The sequence below is a fragment of the Eubalaena glacialis genome, chromosome 4, assembly GCF_028564815.1.
Source record: "Eubalaena glacialis isolate mEubGla1 chromosome 4, mEubGla1.1.hap2.+ XY, whole genome shotgun sequence".
Classification (NCBI taxonomy): Eukaryota; Metazoa; Chordata; class Mammalia; order Artiodactyla; family Balaenidae; genus Eubalaena; species Eubalaena glacialis.
In genome coordinates, this window is record NC_083719.1 from 98328600 (window position 1) to 98350627 (window position 22028).

General features: G+C 34.9%; 1 protein-coding gene across 1 annotated transcript in view; it reads right to left on the bottom strand.

The window, feature by feature from the left end:
* Nucleotides 1-2050: 2050 nt before the first annotated feature.
* The window catches only part of DTWD2 (DTW domain containing 2), a 105836-nt gene continuing 85858 nt past the window's right edge, over nt 2051-22028 (bottom strand). Inside the window, exons 5-6 of the mRNA XM_061188071.1 lie at nt 7604-7732; nt 2051-2267 (exon numbers count right to left, since the gene is read on the bottom strand). Coding sequence (XP_061044054.1) covers nt 2097-2267; nt 7604-7732 — 300 coding nt within the window. The 3' untranslated portion in view covers nt 2051-2096. The remainder of the gene's footprint in view (nt 2268-7603; nt 7733-22028) is intronic.

Sequence of the window (22028 nt, forward strand, 5' to 3'; positions counted from 1 at the left end):
CAGAGAGCCAAGAAACAAACCCCCACTTATATGGTCAACTAATCTACCACAAAGGAGGCAGGAATATACAATGGAGAAAAGACAGTCTCTTCAATAAATGATGTTGGGAAAACTGAACAGCCACATGTAGCCACATGCAAAAGAAGGAAACTGGACCACTATCTCACACCATACACAAAGATCAACTCAAAATGGATTTAAGAACTAAAATGTAAGACCTAAAACCGTAAAACTCCCAGAAGAAAACATAAGCAGTAAGCTCTATGACATAGGTCTTGGCAATGATTTTTTGAATCTGACACCAGAAGCAAAGGCAGGCAATAAAAGCAAAAATAAACAAGTGGGAGTACATCAAACTGAAGAACTTCTGCACAGCAAAGGAAACCATCAACAAAATGAAAAAGCATCCTACTTAATGAGAGAAAATATTTGCAAATCATATATCTAATAAGGGGTTACTATCCAAAATATATAAAGAACTATTACAATTAAATATCAAAAAGCAAACAATCCAATTTAAAAATGGGCAGAGGATCTGAATAGACATTTTTCCAAAGAAGACATATAGATGGCCAACAGGTACATGAGAAGATGCTCAGCATCACTAATCATCAGGGAAATGCAAATCAAAACCAAAATGAGTCACCACCTCACACCTGTCAGAATGGCTGTCATCAAAAAGACAATAAATAACAAATGCTGGCAAGGATGTGGAGAAAAGGGAACCCTTGTGCACTGTTGGTGGGAATATAAATTGATGCAGCCACTATGGAAAGCAGCATGGAGGTTCCTCAAAAATTGAAAAGAGAATTACCATATGATCCAGTGACTCCACTTCTGGGTATTTGTCCAAAGAAAACACTAACTTGAATAGATATCTGCACCACCATGTTCATTACAGCATTATTTACAACAGCCAAGATATGGAAACAACCTAAGCATCCCATCAACGGATGAATGGATAAAGAAAATGTGATACACACATGCACGCACACACACATATATATATATATAAAGGAGTATTATTCATCCATAAAAAATAATGAAATCTTGCCATTTGCAACAACATGGATGGACCTTTAGGGCATTATGCTAAGTGAAGTAAGTTGGAAAAAGAAATGATATCACTTAAATGTGGAATCTGGAAAAAAAAAAAAAAGCTTATAGACAGACAAGCTCTAAGATAAAGAAAACAGACTGGTGTTTGCCAGAGGCAGGGGTGGAGGTGAAGGTGGGAGTGAAATGGGTGAAGAGGGTCAAAAGGGCCGTTTTTAAACAAGTCAGTCATGGGAATGTAATATACAGCATGGTGACTATAGTTAGTAATACTGTATTGTATATTTTAAAGTTGCTAAGGGAGTAAATCTTAAAACACAAGAAAAAAATTTGTTCTAATTATGTAAGGTGACAGATTTTAACTAGACTTATTGTAGTGATCATTTTGCAGTGTATACAAATACCAAATCATTATGTTGTACACCTGAAAATAATGTTAGACAGTGAATATACTTTTTCTAATTAAACTTTAAAAATATGGGCAATTAATCGCACACTTAAATCACATTGGCTGAATTCAAGTTTAGTCCCTAAAGAATACTTATTTATGAAATAAATAAATTCAACCTAAATTACTTGATTATTATTTTCTTTTGTTACTTATTTCAAACTATAAAGTTCATGTGCAAGAAGGCAACTTGAGGTACGTATCCTCTATTATAGGTCTACACCTAATTATCTATAAACACTAATGGAAACAATACTGAACCAGTCAGGCACATCAATTTCCTTCCATTCCCTTTTATTAATAAGAACTTCTAACCCAGCTCAACAACTAATCACATTTCAAATTACTGACTTGAAAAAATGTATTAGAGGCACATTTTAAAAACAAATACAGTACGAAATCTTGCTTTTCACTGAATCACTGAATTTTGTTTGTTTGTTTTTTGGCTATTTGGATTACTTTCTTCTTCTGGGTAAGTTTAGTATGTAACTTTCATTCTTTAGACAAAAACCCACAGACTTAAAATGTATAAAAAGTTAACCTGGTATTGTCAGCTGAAGACACCAAAACTAGCACCATAAGAACAACTGTACTAAATTTTAATGCTGTTCATTAATAGTTCCATTTTCCTGAGTTTGCGTTTGTTCTTTGGCATCGGCTTAGGATATAATCCAGTTTTCAGAAGGTGTTCCTTGCTGAGGCGAATTTGAGCACCATGCTGAAGCTGGAAAGAGCATAAAGCTTGAAGAGGGCGAAGCAAAGTCTGTTAAGATAAAAAAAAAAAGATACTAAAAATAGTGTGACAAATCATGATATTCTATCTAAATTTTTTCCTTAGAAACAGGGATTATTATATTTTTTATTATTAGCTTTTAACTATGAAAAGCAATAGGCACTCAAATATATGATAACTTCTAAATAAATAATTTATTTAAATTCATACCTTACATACCACTAAGGAATTCCAGTAAGACAAAAATACTAATTTTCCATATAGGTGATAAAGTCTAAATTTAGTTTTATACTTTAATATATTCAAACACTACAAAAATTGTTGCCATTATAATAACTAATCTGTAACAGCAGACTAAAAGAGACATTTAGGTACAAATCAGTTAATTCAGTTTCAATCACAGACTAACACAAGCTTCCCACTACTTGCTAACAACTGGATGATGGCAGCAATGGGTAAGTTTACTAATTCTCTCACACTACTCCATGGCCCACATACAAGTTAGATAACCAGGTGTGGGTGCATTTGAAATAACTGTAACTGTATACATACCTGTCTAAACTCAAATACCTATAGGGCCCGACATATAACATAAACATGTGACCTAGGTGGACCTATAAGGTAACAGAGAATGGTGGAGGTTGTCAAACAACTGAGCACATGTCCTTCTTAAAGTTATTCAAATTCAAAAATTAGGAAAAAAAAAAACATTAACCCAGTGTTTTAAACATATTTGAGTCAGAGTCTTTCCTTGGGCCTGAGATCCCTGATCTAACACTTTTAAATAACAAACTTGATGGTGCAGATTGTTTAAAAAGAAAATAAAAGGAACAAAGATAGATTTAACTACAAAAATTTCACAATGTCTATGTGAAAATGTATTGCCCCACATATACAACAAAAGTGGCAGCAAAGGGCTTAACAGCTTTAATTTACAATGAACTCTTACAAATATGTCGCAGTCACTGGTAGTTGCTTCTCCATATCCATTCTTTTCTTCCTTATTAAAAAAAATCTAAAATTTTATTCAAGGTGGCAATGTGTCCAGCTAGTAATACTACATTGACTAATGACAGTTTATCCAACAAGATGTAAGTGGAAGGCCTTGGGCTGGGACAGACCTAGCAGGCATAGGCTTTTGCCTTTTCTTCTTGCCTGGAACATGATTGCTAGTTGTGGGATAACCACTATGTGACTACAGGACAATAAACACGAAGATTAAAGCCAAATACATACAGTGATGGACAGAAAGACAAAGAAATCTGGGTGTCTGAAGTCCTTTTCAGCTGCATCCCCAGCCCTAGACCACTAACTTCAGCATTTCTTATTACAGGAGAAAAATAAACTCATATATGGCTCAACCACTGCAGTAAGGGCTCTGTTAACATTCAACTAAATGTAACTCCTAACTGAGACACACCAGTAAGAAAAAGACAAACATCTTGGAAAAGCTCTGCCTGACATTATTGTAGAAAGTCTCTTAGGTATGTTCTCATAATTTCTTTTCGTATCTTCAATTCTTCAAACAAGAGAAGAAATATAGGAATGACTATATATTACTTTACAGAGTCAACATAAGGAAGTGATTGAATCCTGAAACATCATACCTAGGAAACATACCTTGGACATATACAGACTGAGACAATTGAAGTTTCTATTGCTATTTTATGACATTTATTAGATTCTTCATAGATAGAAGAGTATTAATACTCCTATGATTAAGGGCCTCCAACTTTTACTTCCTGAAGATAAGATTCTATCAATTTTCTGAGTAATTAAGAGAATGAATTTTGGAGATAGACAGATCTGTGGTAGTCACTAGGGTCGTTCACAAATACACCAGTCCTCTTTCATGATACATGATCAGACTGCATTTTCTAGCCCCCTCTGAAGTTAGGCATGGCCATATAACTTGACTTGGTTAATGAAATGTGAGCACAAATAATGTGTGTCACCTCTGGGCAGATGCTTTAAAAGTGGTGTATGATTCCCCACCTCTCTTTATTCCTTCCTTAATAAAAGTAGAATGATGTGTCTAGATGGTGCATCCATCAGCCTGGATCCCTAAGTGACTATAATTAGCAGAGGTCCCCCTGGCAATCCCACTGTACAGACAGTGTGTTATGCCATTCTGATTTTGGGGTTTTAAGTGACTGATGCAATCACTTACTAGCTATGTGTTCCCAGGTAAGTTATATAACCTCTACTTGCCTCGCTTTCTTCATCTGTAAAGTGAGGAATATTATGTCCACCTTATAAGGTTATTATTATGGTGCACTTACATGATACATTTAAAGTGCTTAGCATATAACTTGATTGATAATAAATGATAATGTTTCTCTCTACATTCATAACATTATATCTGGGGCAATGTGAAGCTATATGAGAGGTTTACTGGTTCAGAAGAACAAAGAAAATCCTCTACTTACAAAATTAGTTTCTAAAAGTTTATTTTGGGGAAAATCAGTGTTCTGTAAATCCTTTGTCTACAGATGCAACGTGACAGTTTCAAAAGACCGTTATTAACAACTACTGGTGATGAGCAGAGCTAAGACATTTAGGTTACAGCACAAAGCTCTGCCACGTCTAGTTTCAAAAGTTCATAAGGCTTCCAAGGTATGAGTAACCCTGGTAGATATTATAATGGCAAAATGAAAATCACCAACTTTCAGTTCAATTTTTCTGTCAATCTATAGACAAGAATCAGAGGCGAGGAAAGGCAAAAAGATGAACTCTTCCTGAGAGCCCGGTGTCAGGCAATTAACATACATTATCCCATTCGATTCTCATAACAATATTATGAGGTAACTATTTTTTGTATATTACAGATAAGAAAACAAACACAAAGAGATTACATGAATTGCCTTCTGGCAAAAACTGCTGATGCTAAGTGATAAAGTTTTAACTCAAACTTGCTTCAAAACTCATACCATGCTATTTCCAAGTGATTGAAAACTGCTCAAGAATAAAGGAAGAGAATGAATCAACAGACTAAGAAGGCCATTCTATGCCAAGTTCTTTATTTTGAGGATCCCTACGTCTACAGAATGAAGCCAGCTGAAAAATTACTACTCTCCCCCATCATCTTAAGGTTTTATTAGGATGCCCCTAATAAAAGGTTACTGGGGGGAAAACGCATGCTATAGCTTTCCTCCCCAGGAAGGAAAGAAAACACCTATTTCAGAGCAGAAGTTCAGAAGAATGTACTAATTTTTTTATTGTAGCTAGATTTAAACAAGCTGGACTTGGCGTTCCCCCACTAAGAAAGCTAATTGTTTGCCAGATGCAATAATAAGCAACTTGGGATGTTTCATATGCTTTTTTTCTGCTCATGTTCCTGTGACCATCTTATCAGCACCTCCCAAATCACATGTCTGATTATCAAACATCCTTCTTCTACTCCTGGTCATTATAGTATAACCACTCCTGGTGACCAAAGCAAAAAGAATGAGAACTCTAGGACCCCACTTTTGCTTTGGGATTTTATGTTCAATTTGATCCATAGAAAAAAATAAAAGCTCCAAAAGCTGAAGAGATGATAGATCCTGACACCCTTCTGTATCTTAAACTTTGCCTGTTGTTAGATATTATACTAAAAACGTAAGATAGGTTTCCTGCTGTGACAGTAATTAATACCAGAATAATATATCTTATAAAACTGGAAAGGGGAAGCAGTAGCAGCATTTGTAGTAGTAGTAGTAGTACAAACCCTAAGCCAAACCCTAGCCCTATTATACTATAACTACTACTACTAAAACACCACCGCTACCAACATTAACGCTTCTGTTTAGGAATGCAGTAAAGATCCAATTCCAATTGTGGGAATAATAAATATAAATCCATAGAAGATTCTTTTTATAAACCAGAAGAAGAAGAGGAAAGAAATTTTAAATTTATAGCCAAAGACCATTATATTTTTCCCTCAAGATTTAAACTTTTAATGAGGCCTATGTCTGATGTTGGCTGATTCTAGGATTTTACATCAACAAAAAGGAAAATACAGAGACTGTACAGAAAGCAAGCTTAAACAACAGCCCTGGGTTTCATCTTTCCTTTAAGACACCTAAAAATAATGTTGTTTTCTGCTGAAGAACATACACAGATGATGGTTAATAAACAAAACAGAGAGACAAGTATAGGGGTATATTAAGTGTTATATTGATGGAAGGTACACGGGAGTAGGTGATAAAGTCAGAGGGGAGAAAAAAAAGTCTGAGAACACTCCCTCGTCATTTGGAGGAAGGATTTAGGATCCCTCACACATTTTTTTCCTCAAAAGAGAGAAAGAGAAATTGCCTAGACCCAAAACTAAGTGTACTCACACAGATACACACAAAAATAGCCTACTCATGAAAGCCTACTTCTTTCAAAAGAAGAAAGTCTCCAACTCTGACACATACCATGGCTTAGGGTGGGGGAGAGGAAAAGGGCAATTCAATGCTGCTTCTGGCATTCTTTAACTTCCCTTGCTCTGGAGGTCTTTTGTTCTTTTTCGTGGTAATTAATCCACTTATCCAGTTACTCTGACCTAAGCTTTTATCCATTACTAGAATTTCCCTCATGGCTAAGGCACACTTTTATAATAGAAACCATGGTGTATAATGAGAGAGAGAGAAAGATGGCAGGAAAGAGCATACTTTGTGCGTGTGTGTGTGTGTTAGAGGAGGGAGTTATAAAACTCCATTTAGTTTGCTATTTTTTTCTCTTGTCATAAGTGTAAAGTTTCTAACATGTTCTAAAAGATTGAGATGTTGGTGAGCTCACTGAAACATTATTATTTACTAATGATTATGAATTATATATGAAATCATCAGGCTTTCATGGAAATTAAATAAAATGTTGATTGCAGGTTATAACCTTTTCATATTCTGTAGGCTTTTTTCTCAAAAAAAATTATATCTTTTTATACCCTAAGCAAGGTTAATAAGATAAACAGGGAGTTGGTATATCTCCTCGAATAAACGCACCAATGGAAAAAATCTTGCTGTAAAATGTTCTTTTAAATAACAGAAGTCTAGTACAAGAGAACACAAAATACTTAAACAGAAATACAGACTACCGAAAGACATATCTAGCCAAAAAAACCATATTTAATGTTATGCTACTTAAAAACGATTTAGCATATTACAAATGCTGTTTGCACAGCTTAGAATGAATATTTAAATAATGCAATCTGGAACGTTAAACTAACAGGAAAACACCAGAGGGGAAAGGAAGGTTATAAAAGTGCACAAATTTCTATCACAGATATAGTCTACTTGTCACTTAAGTTACAAATTTAACTAGCTATGCATTTTTAAATTTTCTAGACAAAAATCTAACCAAACTCCTACTTTCAAAAACTATATAACTTTCCAAAGACATACCTCTTGTATGTAATTATTTTTCTCCAAGATAGAAAGAGCAACAGCTGCACACTCCAGTGTAGAAAGGCACCTATTAGTTGGTTGTGCCCGAATTACATACTGACTAGAAATGCTAGTTTTTAATTGCACCTGAAATCAAAAACAGAATAGAATGTAATTTTTGTTTTAAGTTTAAAACTATAAGGTCTGTATTTTAAATGCTAATTACTCTAATTTCCTTCCAAAATTGCCAGTTTATAAATATTAAATGTATCAATATCTTTTATATATAATATCCTTTTATTATTTTGTTAAACAGAAGCAAGAGGATAGTTACACATCTGACAAAGAAAACGTATTCAAAATATATACAAATTCCTACAAATCAAAAATAAAAAGACTAATAACCCCCTCCCAGTGGGCAAAAGAGGGAATAGACACTTCACAAAAGAAGATATACAAGTAGCAAATAGGTACATGTAAAAGGGCTCAACATGAGTTAATGTAAATTAAAATCACAATGAGGGGCTTCCCTGGTGGTGCAGTGGTTGAGAATCCACCTGCCAATGCAGGGGACATGGGTTTGAGCCCTGGTCCGGGAAGATCCCACATGCCACGGAGCAACTAAGCCCGTGCGCCACAACTACTGAGCCTGCGCTCTAGAGCCCGTGAGTCACAGCTACTGAAGCCCGTGCACCTAGAGCCCATGCTCTGCAACAAGAGAAGCCACCGCAATGAGAAGCCCTCACACCGCAATGAAGAGTAGCCCCCGCTCACCGCAACTAGAGAAAGCCCGTGTGCAGCAACGAAGACCCAACACAGCCAAAAATAAATAAATAAAAATAAAATCACAAGGAGATAACATTTCACACTCATTAGAACAGTTAAAATCGAAAAGACTAACACCACCAAATGAGGATAGAGCAAATGAAACTCTCATACATTGAAGTGGGAGTGAAAATGGTTTCATCACTTTGGAGAATTGATAATTGGGATTTTTTATTTTCTGGTTTATTCTTCCATTATTTCTTAAACTGATAAGCATATGTCTGTGTGGGTGTAAATCTATATAAACACACAGAGATACACACACATACACACACACACACACACACATATATATATATCTATATATATCCTCTTTTTAGATAAAAGTAGCATACTACAGATACTTTTCTCCATCGAGATAATATTTTAGCTGAGATAGAGTCAGACATGAGAAAGGCAATAGAAAACTGAATGTCAGCATTTTGGTCCTTTGATTCCTACTTTAATTAAATGAAACTCAAGTAAGCTTACACTCATAAAGCCCACACTCTGATCAAAATCACATTTAAGGATATGTGATGAGAAATATGGTTTTTCCACTCTGATTGCTTTTTGTTCAAAAAATTATCCTCTACAACTTGTTTCCTTTCCTTCCTCAAAAAGAGATGAGGGGGAAAGGGGGAGGGAGAGAGAGAGGGAAGCAAAGTGGGCATCAGAAAAGATTCACTATAGAATGTATTGCCCTATATATAATTTTGGAATATATTCTTTAAAGCATATTTGACTAATTATGTTTTAGATATCATATTAAAATTACTCTGCATTCCTACCAATGGACAAGATGAAAAACAGATGCAGGGAGAGAAAGAGATGGAAGAAAATGGTTGAGAAACATGTATAATGATAAAAGAAAGCCTATGTTTAAATAACTGTAAGAATAATTCATGATGTTGATTAATTGTAATTACTAAAAGCTTTGATATTTCATCAGGTCAACTAGTAGAACAGAGTACAGACAACTACTGCTTTCAATACTTAATTCCAAGTCATCACTGGAGGAATTTATAACAAGCATCTGATTAAAACAAAACCTTTGGAAAACATGCAAAATTCACAGTGGATTTTGTTTGTTGGAATTAATTTGATTTTTAAAAGAAATTTGTTCTTTCAGGAGGGTGTTTTATTTCTTACTGTGGCTCACATGGCTGTATGAAAACAGAATGTGAAATATATCATTTGTTAAAAGACTTCAGAATATCCTTCACAAATCATCTCTCTGGGAGTTATCTAGTAACTGGATATATTAAAAGAGTATATATAACTAAGATCTGCCATATTATTAGAATACATGTTATTAAAGCATGCTAATGTGATCTCACGGCACCTCCTTTTATGCTTATGTGCTATATCACCTTCATCACACACTTAATTCAGTGAGTAAATGAGCAAGACTAAAAAGAAACCCTGTTGATCCATCTTCTTGAGAAGTCACAAGCATCATAATAATTTTTCAGAAACTGCCTCATCTTCGTGAATAAAAGTTCAAGAAAATCCAAGGCAAAATTAACTATTATAAGAAAGGAAAAAAATTAACATATGATGAAAGTATGGTATGTAGAAAGAGGAACTATTGAAAGACCAATATGATTATATCAAAGTTGACAATAATTAATCACTTAATTTCAGGCATTTAGTTTCTCAGTTCCTGCTCACTTGATAAAAATCAGATAGCTGGACCTGATGGTATTAAAACCTATTTTTTAGTGATCAATCCCAAGGTCATATAATGTATATGTAATTATAATGCTACATTAATTATATATCATTATTATTAACATATTATGTATAATTATTATATACAATCTTCATTTCCAATTTTTGGAAGCCATGCTGATGCAAAGAATGCTTCAATAATTTTGATCTTCTTGGAAGTTGGTTCTCCATGGGTAGAAGTTGTCTGAGTGCTCTTAATGTGACTTCTTTAGGAACAGGAGTATCATTGGTTGGTTTAGAATTCTACTGGTATAGGTTGTAAGCCTATAATATAACTCCCATTTTAGAAACAGCCAACTCATCCAAATTTTACTTCTAGACCTGAGCTTCAGATCTTTTCCACTGATTCTCTGGATTGGCTAAAATTTGAATTCCTTAAAATTCTTTTGTTGTTAATGCCTTCCATTTTTTTCTTCCATTAAATATTAAATATATATTTAATATATAAGAATACCAGATAAGTTTGACAGCTATGATTACTGTTCAGATGCCTTTTAAAAGGGTTTTTTCAAATGTCTCCTTCCTAGATAGACCTTTGGCTATTTTTGTGATTTGTGTCATTAATAGTGTGGAAGTCATAGCATGTTCAGTGGATTAGTAATGACCTTTAGGACTCAAAAAAATATCCAAAGGATTAACATGCCATGGCTTATGTTTGCATAACATATGTTTTTAAAATAATTTACTATAATATAGTTAATTCTTTTGTCAAGAAAAACTAAAAAAGACCTCAAAATTAAAATTTTAATCATCTCCACACGCCCCCACCCCCTGCAACAAATGCTGTATTTTTATAATTTGATGGTGATTACGTGTTATCTGTTCTCAGGCTCTTTTAAGACAAGTTTCATTATTACATAAAACTATTGTGCTTCTCACTTAATTAAGAGTCACAAGACTTTCTAATCAGTTGATCAGCTTCCTTAAAGGTTTCTAGGAAAATCAATCTATTTTGCAGGCTTTCTGAAAAAACCCTAGTCTAGAACAAGCTAAAATAAACTTCTTTTTACTAACATTCTGAATTCCTTACCAGTGGAAGACACACATAAAAACCCTCCTTTCTGAAGCACCCTTTTTTCTATGATCTTTCAGAAACAAGAATCAGTATCTGAGCTTACGAGCTGCCCTTTGAAGGAGAGGTACTAAATCTTTTCTTCTAGCCCCAATCCCTCAATCCACTTCATTCCTTTCATTTCCTCGGTTTAGTTCAACACTATGATCTAATAGTGATGAGTCCAGCTTTGGCATCAGACAGTTGCCAGTTTGAACAGAGACTTAACCACTTATATGCAAAGTCTCATGCACTTGGACACTAAGTGCTATTCTAGAAAATGTACATATATTGTCTCATTTAATTCTCGCAAAGACCCTATGAAGTAAGTACTATTATCTCCATTTTACAGATGAGGAAACCAAAGTAGAGAGAGGTGAAGTAACTTACCCAAGGTTCCAAAATCAATCATGGTAAAGCAGATAAATGAATTTATAAAGTCTTCTTTGAGAGCTTGAGCTCTTCATAACTAGGCTAATAATTAAATTGATGAATTCTTAGGCAAATCCCAACATATAAAACAAATAAAACAAAGCTATTCTGCTGGAAAGCAAGGCTGAGGGACTCCTGAATAATTTTAGGGTTCTTATGAACACAGTGTAAAAAAAAAATGATATAGGGGGAGGAGTCTTCTCAAGAATGAAAGTTTCTCACAAATGTCAATATCTATGTCTTGCTCCCATCTTCCCACACTATGAAGCCTGTAAAGTTTTTACAGAAAGTTAAGATTCCAGGATTAATGTTGAAACTCAGAAGATTTGATAAAAATAAGGTTAAAGGGGGCATTAGTTATAGTTAAAATGATAATATTGTGCTACTTCCAAAACACATTATTGTTTAAATTTTTTTTTTTCTGAGTAGACCTGAGAAACTTCATTTCATAACAGTTTCTATGGTAAAGCACAATTCCAAAATTACCAAAGAACTTGTAGAAGACATTGGGTTTAAAATTTAGTACTTTCTTACACATTAAAATGATAATTAAAGTTACACATTGCTTTTCCAACACACAAAAACTTTGATGTTAAAATTGCAAACATACAATTCAAAAGCTTAAAAATTAAGCACTTACAAATTTCAAATTTAAGCAAATCTAAATAATGATACAAAATTAAAATTCTGTTGAGTGACATATTTAATCAAATATCTTGACTAGTGTTTTTTCCTACTAATAAAAATATTTAATCTACCATTGTTTTTCACATAACTCCAAGTAGTGCATATCTGAAGTCACTAAGAACTATGGGTATGGAAATATCTAGAGAAGGAAAGTAAAAACACATAGATTCATGAGATCACAGAACTGGAAGTTATCTTTATAAGTCAAATAGTAATCTCCACGTTCTCAGGCATAATTATTCTTTTAAAAAGTTTAGAATGACAGAATTAAAGTTTAAAATAATATTGAAATATAATAATTTCTCTTAAATAAAAAAAGTTTTATCTGAGTTTTTAAGCTTCCTCTTTAAAAAAAAAAGAATTAATAGAGGCATGAAAACAAAAATTCCTTAAGATTATTGGCTACAAGGCTTCCCTGGTGGCGCAGTGGTTAAGAATCTGCCTGCCAATGCAGAGGACACAGGTTCGAGCCCTGGTCCGGGAAGATCCCACATGCCGCGGAGCAACTAAGTCCGTGTGCCACAACTACTGAGCCTGTGCTCTGGAGCCTGCGAGCCACAACTACTGAGCCCGCATGCCACAACTACTGAAGCCCACGCACCTAGAGCCCGTGCTGCACAACAAGAGAAGCCACCGCAATGAGAAGCCCGCACACCGCAACAAAGAGTAGACCCCGCTCGCTGCAACTAGAGAAAGCCCACACGCAGCAACGAAGACCCAACGCAGCCAAAAAAATTCAAAAAAAAAAACCAATACATTATTGGCTACAATAACTTCAGAGTGATTTCAGTAAATTAACAAAACATTACACCATTAAACAAGCCAGAAAGAATAATGTGACTATAGATTACACATCTTGGCATTACTTTCTGCTGCTATTTTTCTCAGCAATACTAAATGAAGACGAGTCTCTGTTGAATATAGAAACTAACTTTTGTGATATCTCCTGAAATTGAAATTGTCCAAACTAAGCATGTCTACATGTATGCATTTATTCATACTGGGCTTACATCAATTTATATCCTTTATTAGGAAACTTAGAACAGAAACTGATTTAGGATATTAGAAATTGATTTACTAGTCTCACCTAAGTAATAACCAATTTTATAATGTCTTGCTAGTGAAACATTTTCTCACCAAAGATAAATTTAACAATTATCATTTCTATTCATTTCAAAAGCTGTCATGGCTTCATAAACAGCTATTGGAAAATAAATCATAAATTAGCCTAGGTGTGAAATAAAGCACACATTTTACAATTACTTCATAAGTTCAATTTGTCACATAAAATTTTTATTTTAAAATTTACTGAGTTAAATTGTACACTCTTTTACTTTATTAACAACACTTTTCTATAACCTTGAATTAAAATAATGTGCATGAATTGGGAGACAGAAAAGCACAGCAACTAAAAGCATAAGAAAGGAAATTAGACTTATTTAAATTTAACTGTACATAATAGTAGTATGACCTCAAACAAGATTTAAACTCTGAGAGCCTAAAACATTAACAACCTTAAAGAATTATTGTGCTTTAAGATGCTAATATATGTGAAGTGCTCAGCAATGCCTGCCATACAGTAAGCACGCAATACAGGCCAAGATGTTGATGAGGGTGGTACTGATGCTACTGATGTTAACCAGGAGAGTGCTAGTGATGATTTACAATGCTTTCTTCACAATCTAATGAATAAGTGTGAAGCAACTCAGCTTTATCGCAATAAAGCCAGATGAGTAGCCTGACCAAGAGTGTGGGATAAGATAAAACTTAGAGCCAGAAGAATGTCAAATTTTACAGGATGGAAGAAGAAAAGCTATTGAACAGGTAGAGAAAAAGTAGTCTTAGAAGCAGGAGAAAGAACCAGAAAAGAGTTTCACTGAATAACAGAGAAGAACAAGTTACATTGCCAGATAAATAAAATATTCCTAACAGTAAGAATCCTGAAAAACAAAGGCAGAAATATTTTCATTAAAGATATAATTTATATACAAGGAAAATATTCATATTTTACTCTTTTGCCCTTTAAGTACATGATCTAAGCATCATTAAAATGTGCAATATTCCCCAAAGTACTGAATCTTGTATCTAAATCTTTGATAGTTCTTTAAAACATTCTCAAACAACACTATGTAACAGAAGAGACAGACCAAGAATTTATAATGATTTTTGAAAATACTTTTAAAATGAAATTTTTTCATTTCTTGAATGACCTTGCATGACTCTTTTATCTGCCTAATATTTTCAATATATTTTCTCATCTTCTTCTACCTCTGCACATGTGTAACTTATCTGTAATGTTTAATTGATTTTATGACAGTAAAACTGGCAGACGGACATAAAAAAGAATTGGCTAACAATAGGTTGCTATGTTCCTTTGAAGAATACATAGTACAGAATACTTAAATGATAAGAAATTGTGAGTTGCAGAATATCACAATTTTTTTAATTGAAATATAATTAACTTACAATGTTAAATAGTTTCAGGTGTACCACATAGTGATTTGGTATTTTTATACCTTTTTTTACCTTTGATCATTTTATACCAAAATGATCACCAGGATAAGGATAGTTAACAGCTGTCACCATACAAAGTTATTACAATATTATTGACAATATTCCCTGTTGTACATTATATCTCCATAACTTTGTTATTTCATAGCTGGAAGTTTGTACCTCTTAATCTTCTTCACTTATTGTGCCCATCCCTTTACCCACGTCCCCTCTGGCAATCACCAGTTAGTTCTCTGTGTCTATGAGTCTGTTTCTATTTTATTATGTTTGCTTTGTTTTTTAGATTCACACAGGGGAATTCCCTGGCGGTCCAGTGGTTAGGACTCAGCACTTTCACTGCCATGGCCCAGGTTCAATCCCTGCTTGGGGAACTAAGATCCCACAAGCCACACAGAGTGGCCAAAAATAAAAATAAAAAAGTGATATCATACAGTATTGGTCTTTCTCTGTCTTATTTCACTTAGCATAATACCCTCTAGGTCCATCCATTTTGTCACAAATGGCAAGATTTTGTTCTTTTTATGGTTAAGTAATATTCCATTGTGTATATATACCACATATTCTTTATCCATTTATCTTTTCACAAACAATTAGGTTGCTTCCATATCTTGGCTATTGTAAATAATGTTACAATGAACACTGGTATGCATATATCTTTTTTAATTAGTGCTTTCATTTTCAGTTAAATACCCAGAAGTGAAATTGCTGAGCCATATGGCAGTTCAATTTTTTAATTTTTTGTTTTCCATAGCATCCATACCAATGTACATTCCTACCAACATTGTACCAGGGTTCCATTTTCTTGCCAACACTTGTTATTACTTGTCTTTTTGATAACAGCCACTCTGAAAGGTGTGAGGTAATTATTTCATTTTGGTTTGGATTGCATTTCCCTGATGACTAGTGCAGTTGAGCATCTTTTCATGTGCCTGTTAGCTATTTGTATGTCTTCTTTGAAAAAATATCTATTCATGTCCTCTGCCCATTTTTAAATTAAATTGTTTGGGTTTTTTGATATTGAGTTGTATGAGTTTTTTTTAAACATATTTTGTGTATTAACCCCTTATTGAACTTGTCATTTGAAAATGTCTTCTCCCATTCAGTAAGGGGCCTTTTCATTCGGTTGATAGTTACCTTCACTATGCAAAAGGTTTTCAGTTTGATGTAGTCCCACTTGTTTACTTTTGCTTTTGTTGCTCTTGCTTAAGGAGACAGATCCAAAAAAATACTACTGAGACCTATGTCAAAGAGCATACAGCCTATGCTTTCTTTTAGGAGTTTTATGGTTTCAGGTCTTACATTTAGACTTTAATCCACTTGATTTTATTTTTTATATATGGTGTAAGACAGTGGCTTAAGTTTCGTTCTTTTGCACATAGCTGTCCAGTTTTGCCAACATCACTTATTGAAGAGTTTGTCTTTACCCCCATTGTATATTTTTGCTCCCTTTGTCATAGATTAATTGACCATATAAGTGTGGGTTTATTTCTGGTTTGTCTATTCTGTTCCTTTGATCTATGTGTCTGTTTTTGTGCCAGCACGATACTATTTTGATTACTATAGCTTTGTAGTACAGTTTGAAATCAGGGTGCATGATGCCTCCACGTCTGTTAATTATTTTCTTAGACTATTTAATAGAGCTAGTGAAATCCAAAAAGTGAATTGGCGTTTCTTAAATAAATCCATTCAAACACAATTTGGACAACATAAAGTACCCTGCATAATAGCCATTAATGATATAATATATTTACCTCAGAAATATAACATAATTCTGTCAACTTTGTAGTATGAAGAATATGTGCATAAATGTCAGATACTGAATTTGACAAGTGAATTAGTTTTTAGTGACACAAATAAGGCTGAAAAATTACCACCCAAAAAAAGGGATGAAAGACCGATAACTGCAATGAAGAGTAAAAATAATATGGGAAAAGAATACAAGGTAAAGAATTCTTTAAAAATTACAGGGATTTCTTTTCTATTCAGTAGGAAAAGATTCTGATTTCAAATTAAAACATAATTTCCCCAAAGCTTATCATTCACTTTTTAAGTGATTTAAATGAAAATTCGATTAGATGGTTAATCAAAACACTGGCATGGGCTCTTTGGTGGGGCTAATGGTGGACTCAGGGAGGGCTCATGCCAAGGAGTACTTTGCAGAACTTCTGCTGCCAGTGTCCTAGTCCCCACGGTGAGCCACAGCCACCCCCCGCCTCCACAAGAGCCCCTCCAACACTAGCAGCCGAGTGGCTGACAGGGTCTTGGTGCTCTGGCCGGGTGTCAGGCCTGAGCCTCTGAGGTGGGAGAGCTGAGTTCAGGACATTGGTCAACCAGAGACCTCTGGGGCCGACATAACATCAAACGGCGAAGGCTCTACCAGAGATCTCCATCTCAATGCTAAGACCAGCTCCACTCAACAACCAGCAAGCTACAGTGCTGGACACCCTATGCAAACAACTAGCAAGAGAGGAACACAACCTCCCCCATTAGCAGAGAGGCTGCCTAAAATCATAGTAAGTCCACAGACACTCCAAAACACACCACAGGATGCAATCCTGCCCACCAGAAAGAGAAGATCCAGCCTCATCCACCAGAACACAGGCACTAGTCCTCCCCACCAGGAAGCCTAAACAACCCACTGAACCAACCTTACCCATTGGAGGCAGACACCAAAAACAATGGGAAATACGAACGTGCAGCCTGCAAAAAGGAGACCCAAACACAGTAAGTTAAACAAAATGAGAAGACAGAGAAACACACAGCAGATGAAACAGCAAGGTAAAAATGCACCAGACCAAACAAATGAAGAGGAAATAGGCAGTCTACCTGAAAAAGAATTCAGAGTAATGACAGTAAAGATGATCCAAAATCTTCGAAATACAATGGAGAAATGCTTAACAAGGATCTAGAAGAACTAAAGAGAAAACAAACAATGATGAACAACACAATAAATGAAATTGAAAATTCTCTAGAAGGAATTAATAGCAGAATAACTGAGGCAGAAGAATGGATAAGTGGCCTGGAAGATAAAATAGTAGAAATAACTACCGCAGAGCAGAATAAAGAAAAAAGAATGAAAAGAATTGAGGACAGTCTCAGAGACCTCTGGGACAACATTAAACGCACCAACATTCGAACTATAAAATTCCCAGAAGAAGAAGAGACAGAAAAAGGGACTGAGAAAATATGTGAAGAGATTATAGTTGAAAACTTCCCTAATATGGGAAGAGAAATAGTCAATCAACTCCAAGAAGAACAGAGAGTGCCATACAGGATAAATCCAAGGAGAAACATGCCAAGACACATACTAATCAAACTATCAAAAATTAAATGCAAAGGAAAAAATATTAAAAGTAGCAAGGGAAAAACAACAAATAACATACAAGGGAATCCCCATAAGATTAACAGCTGAACTTTCAGCAGAAACTCTGCAAGCCAGAAGGGAGTGGCAGGACATATTTAAAGTTATGAAAGAGAAAACCTACAACCAAGATTACTCTACCCAGCAAGGATATCATTCAGATTTGACGAAGAAATTAAAACCTTTACAGACAAGCAAAAGCTAAGAGAATTCAGCACCACCAAACCAGCTTTACAACAAATGCTAAAAGAACTTCTCTAGGCAGGAAACACAAGAGAAGGAAAAGACCTACGACAACAAGCCCCAAACAATTAAGAAAATGGTAACAGGAACATATATATTGATAACTACCTTAAATGTAAATGGATTAAATGCTACAACCAAAAGACACAGACTGGCTGAATGGATACAAAAACAAGACCCGTATATATGCTGTCTACAAGAGACCCACTTCAGACCTACGGACACATACAGACTGAAAGTGAGGGGATGGAAAAAGATATTCAATGCAAATGGAAATCAAAAGAAAGCTGGAGTAACAATTCTCATATCAGACAAAATAGACTTTAATATAAACACTATTACAAGAAACAAAGAAGGACACTATATAATGATCAAAGGATCAATCTAAGAAGAAGATATAACAAGTGTAAATATTTATGCACCCAACATAGGAGCACCTCAATACATAAGGGAAATGCTAACAGCCATAAAAGGGGAAATCGACAGTAACACAATCATAGTAGGTGACTTGAACACCCCACTTTCATCCAATGGACAGATCATCCAAAATGAAAATATATAAGGAAACACAAGCTTTAAATGATACATTAAACAAGATGGACTTAATTGACATTTATAGGACAGTCCATCCAAAAACAACAGAATACACTTTCTTCTCAAGTGCTCATGGAACATTCTCCAGTATAGATCATATCTTGGGTCACAAATCAAGCCTTGGTAAATTTAAGAAAATTGAAACTGTATCATGTTTCTTTTCCAACCACAACACTATGAGACTAGATATCAATTACAGGAAAAAATGTATAAACTATACAAGCACATGGAGGCTAAACAATACACTTCTAAATAGCCAAGAGAACACTGAAGAAATCAAAGAGGAAATCAAAAAGTACGTAGAAACAAATGACAAGGAAAACACGATGACCCAAAACCTATGGGATGCAGCAAAAGCAGATCTAAGAGGGAAGTTTATAGCAATACAATCCTACCTCAAGAAACAAGAAACATCTCAAATAAATGACCCTTACACCTAAAGCAATTAGAGAAAGAAGAAAAAAAATATCCCAAAGTTAGCAGGAGGAAAGAAATCATAAAGATCAGATCAGAAATAAATGAAAAAGAAATGAAGGAAATGATTGCTTATTGAAGCAAAGATCAATAAAACTAAAAGCTGGTTCTTTGAGAAGATAAACACAATTGATAAACCATTAGCAGGACTCATCAAGAAAAAAAGGGAGAAGACTCAAATCAATAGAATTAGAAATGAAAAAGGAGAAGTAACAACTGACACTGCAGAAATACAAAGGATCATGAGAGATTATTAGAAGCAACTATATGCCAATAAAATGGACAACCTGGAAGAAATGGACAAAGTCTTAGAAAAGCACAATCTTCTGAGACTGAACCAAGAAGAAATAGAAAATATAAACAGACCAATCACAAGCACTGAAACTGAAACTGTGATTAAAAATCTTCCAACAAACAAAAGCCCAGGACCAGATGGCTTCACAGGCGAATTCTATCAAACATTTAGAGAAGAGCTAACACCCATCTTTCTCAAACTCTTCCAAAGCATAGCAGAGGGAGGAACACTCCCAAGCGCATTCTATGAGGCCACCATCACCCTGATACCAAAACCAGACAAAGATGCCACAAAGAAAGAAAACTACAGGCCAATATCACTGATGAACATAGATGCAAAAATCCTCAACAAAATACTAGCAAACAGAATCCAACAGCACATTAAAAGGATCATACATCGTGATCAAGGGGTTTATCCCAGGAATGTAAGGGTTCTTCAGTATACGCAAATCAATCAATGTGATACACCATATTAACAAAACGAAGGGTAAAAACCATATGATCATCTCAATAGATGCAGAGAAAGCTTTTGAGAAAATTCAACACCCATTTATGATAAAAACCCTCCCGAAAGTAGGCACAGAGGGAACTTACTTCAATATAATAAAGGCCACATATGGCAAACCCACAGCCAACATCGTCCTCAATGGTGAAAAACTGAAACCATTTTCACTATGATCAGGAACAAGACAAGGTTGTCCACTCTCACCACTATTATTCAACATAGTTTTGGAAGTTTTAGCCACAGCAGTCAGAGACAAAAAAGAAATAAAAGGAATCCAAATAGGAAAAGAAGAAGTAAAACTGTCACTGATTGCAGATGACATGATACTATATAGAGAGAATCCTAAAGATGCTACCAGAAAACTACTAGAGCTAATCAATGAATTTGGTAAAGTAACAGGATACAAAATTAATGCACAGAAATCTCTTGCATTCCTGTACACTAATGATGAAAAATCTGAAAGAGAAATTAAGGAAACACTCCCATTTACCATTGCAACAAAAAGAATAAAATACCTAGGAATCAACCTACCTAAGGAGACAAAAGACATGTATGAAGATTACTATAAGACAGTGATGAAAGAAATTAAAGATGATACAAACAGTTGGAGAGATATACCATGTTCCAGGATTAGAAGAATCAACATTGTGAAAATGACTATACTACCCAAACCAATCTACAGATTCAATGCAATCCCTATCAAACTACCAATAGCATTTTTCACAGAACCAGAACCAAAAATTTCACAATTTGTATGGAAACACAAAAGACCTCGAAGCACCAAAGCAATCTTGAGAAAGAAAAACGGAGCTGGAGGAATCAGGCTCCCTGACTTCAGACTATACTACAAAGCTACAGTAATCAAGACAGTATGGTACTGGCACTAAAACAGAAATATAAATCAATGGAACAGGATAGAAAGCCCAGAGGTAAACCCATACACATATGGTCACCTTATCTTTGACAAAGGAGGCAAGAATATACAATGGAGAAGAAGAGCCTCTTCAATAAGCGGTGCTGGGAAAACTAGACAGCTACATGTAAAAGAATGAAATTAGAACACCCCATAACACCATACAGAAAAATAAACTCAAAATGGATTAAAGACCTAAATGTAAGGTCAGACACTATAAAACTCTTAGAGGAAGACATAGGCAGAACGCTCTATGACATAAATCACAGCAAGATCCTTTTTGACCCACCTCCTAGAGAAATGGAAATAAAAACAAAAACAAAAAAATGGGACCTAATGAAACTTAAAAGCTTTTGCACAGCAAAGGAAACCATAAACAGGACGAAAAGACAACCCTCAGAATGGGTGAAAATATTTGCAAATGAAGCAACTGACAAAGGACTAATCTCCAAAATATACAAGCAGCTCATGCAGCTCATATCAAAAAAACAAAAAACCGGATCCAAAAATGGGCAGAAGACCTAAATAGACATTTCTCCAAAGAAGATATACAGATTGCCAACAAACACATGAAAGGATGCTCAACATCACTAATCATTAGAGAAATTCAAATCTGTACTACAGTGAGGTATCACCTCACACCGGTCAGAATGGCCATCATCAAAAAATCTACAAACAATAAATGCTGGAGAGGGTGTGGAGAAAAGGGAACCCTCTTGCACTTTGGTGGGAATGTAAATTGATACAGCCACTATGGAGAACAGTATGGAGGTTCCTTAAAAAACTAAAAATAGAACTACCATACGACCCAGCAATCCCACTACTGGGCATATACCCTGA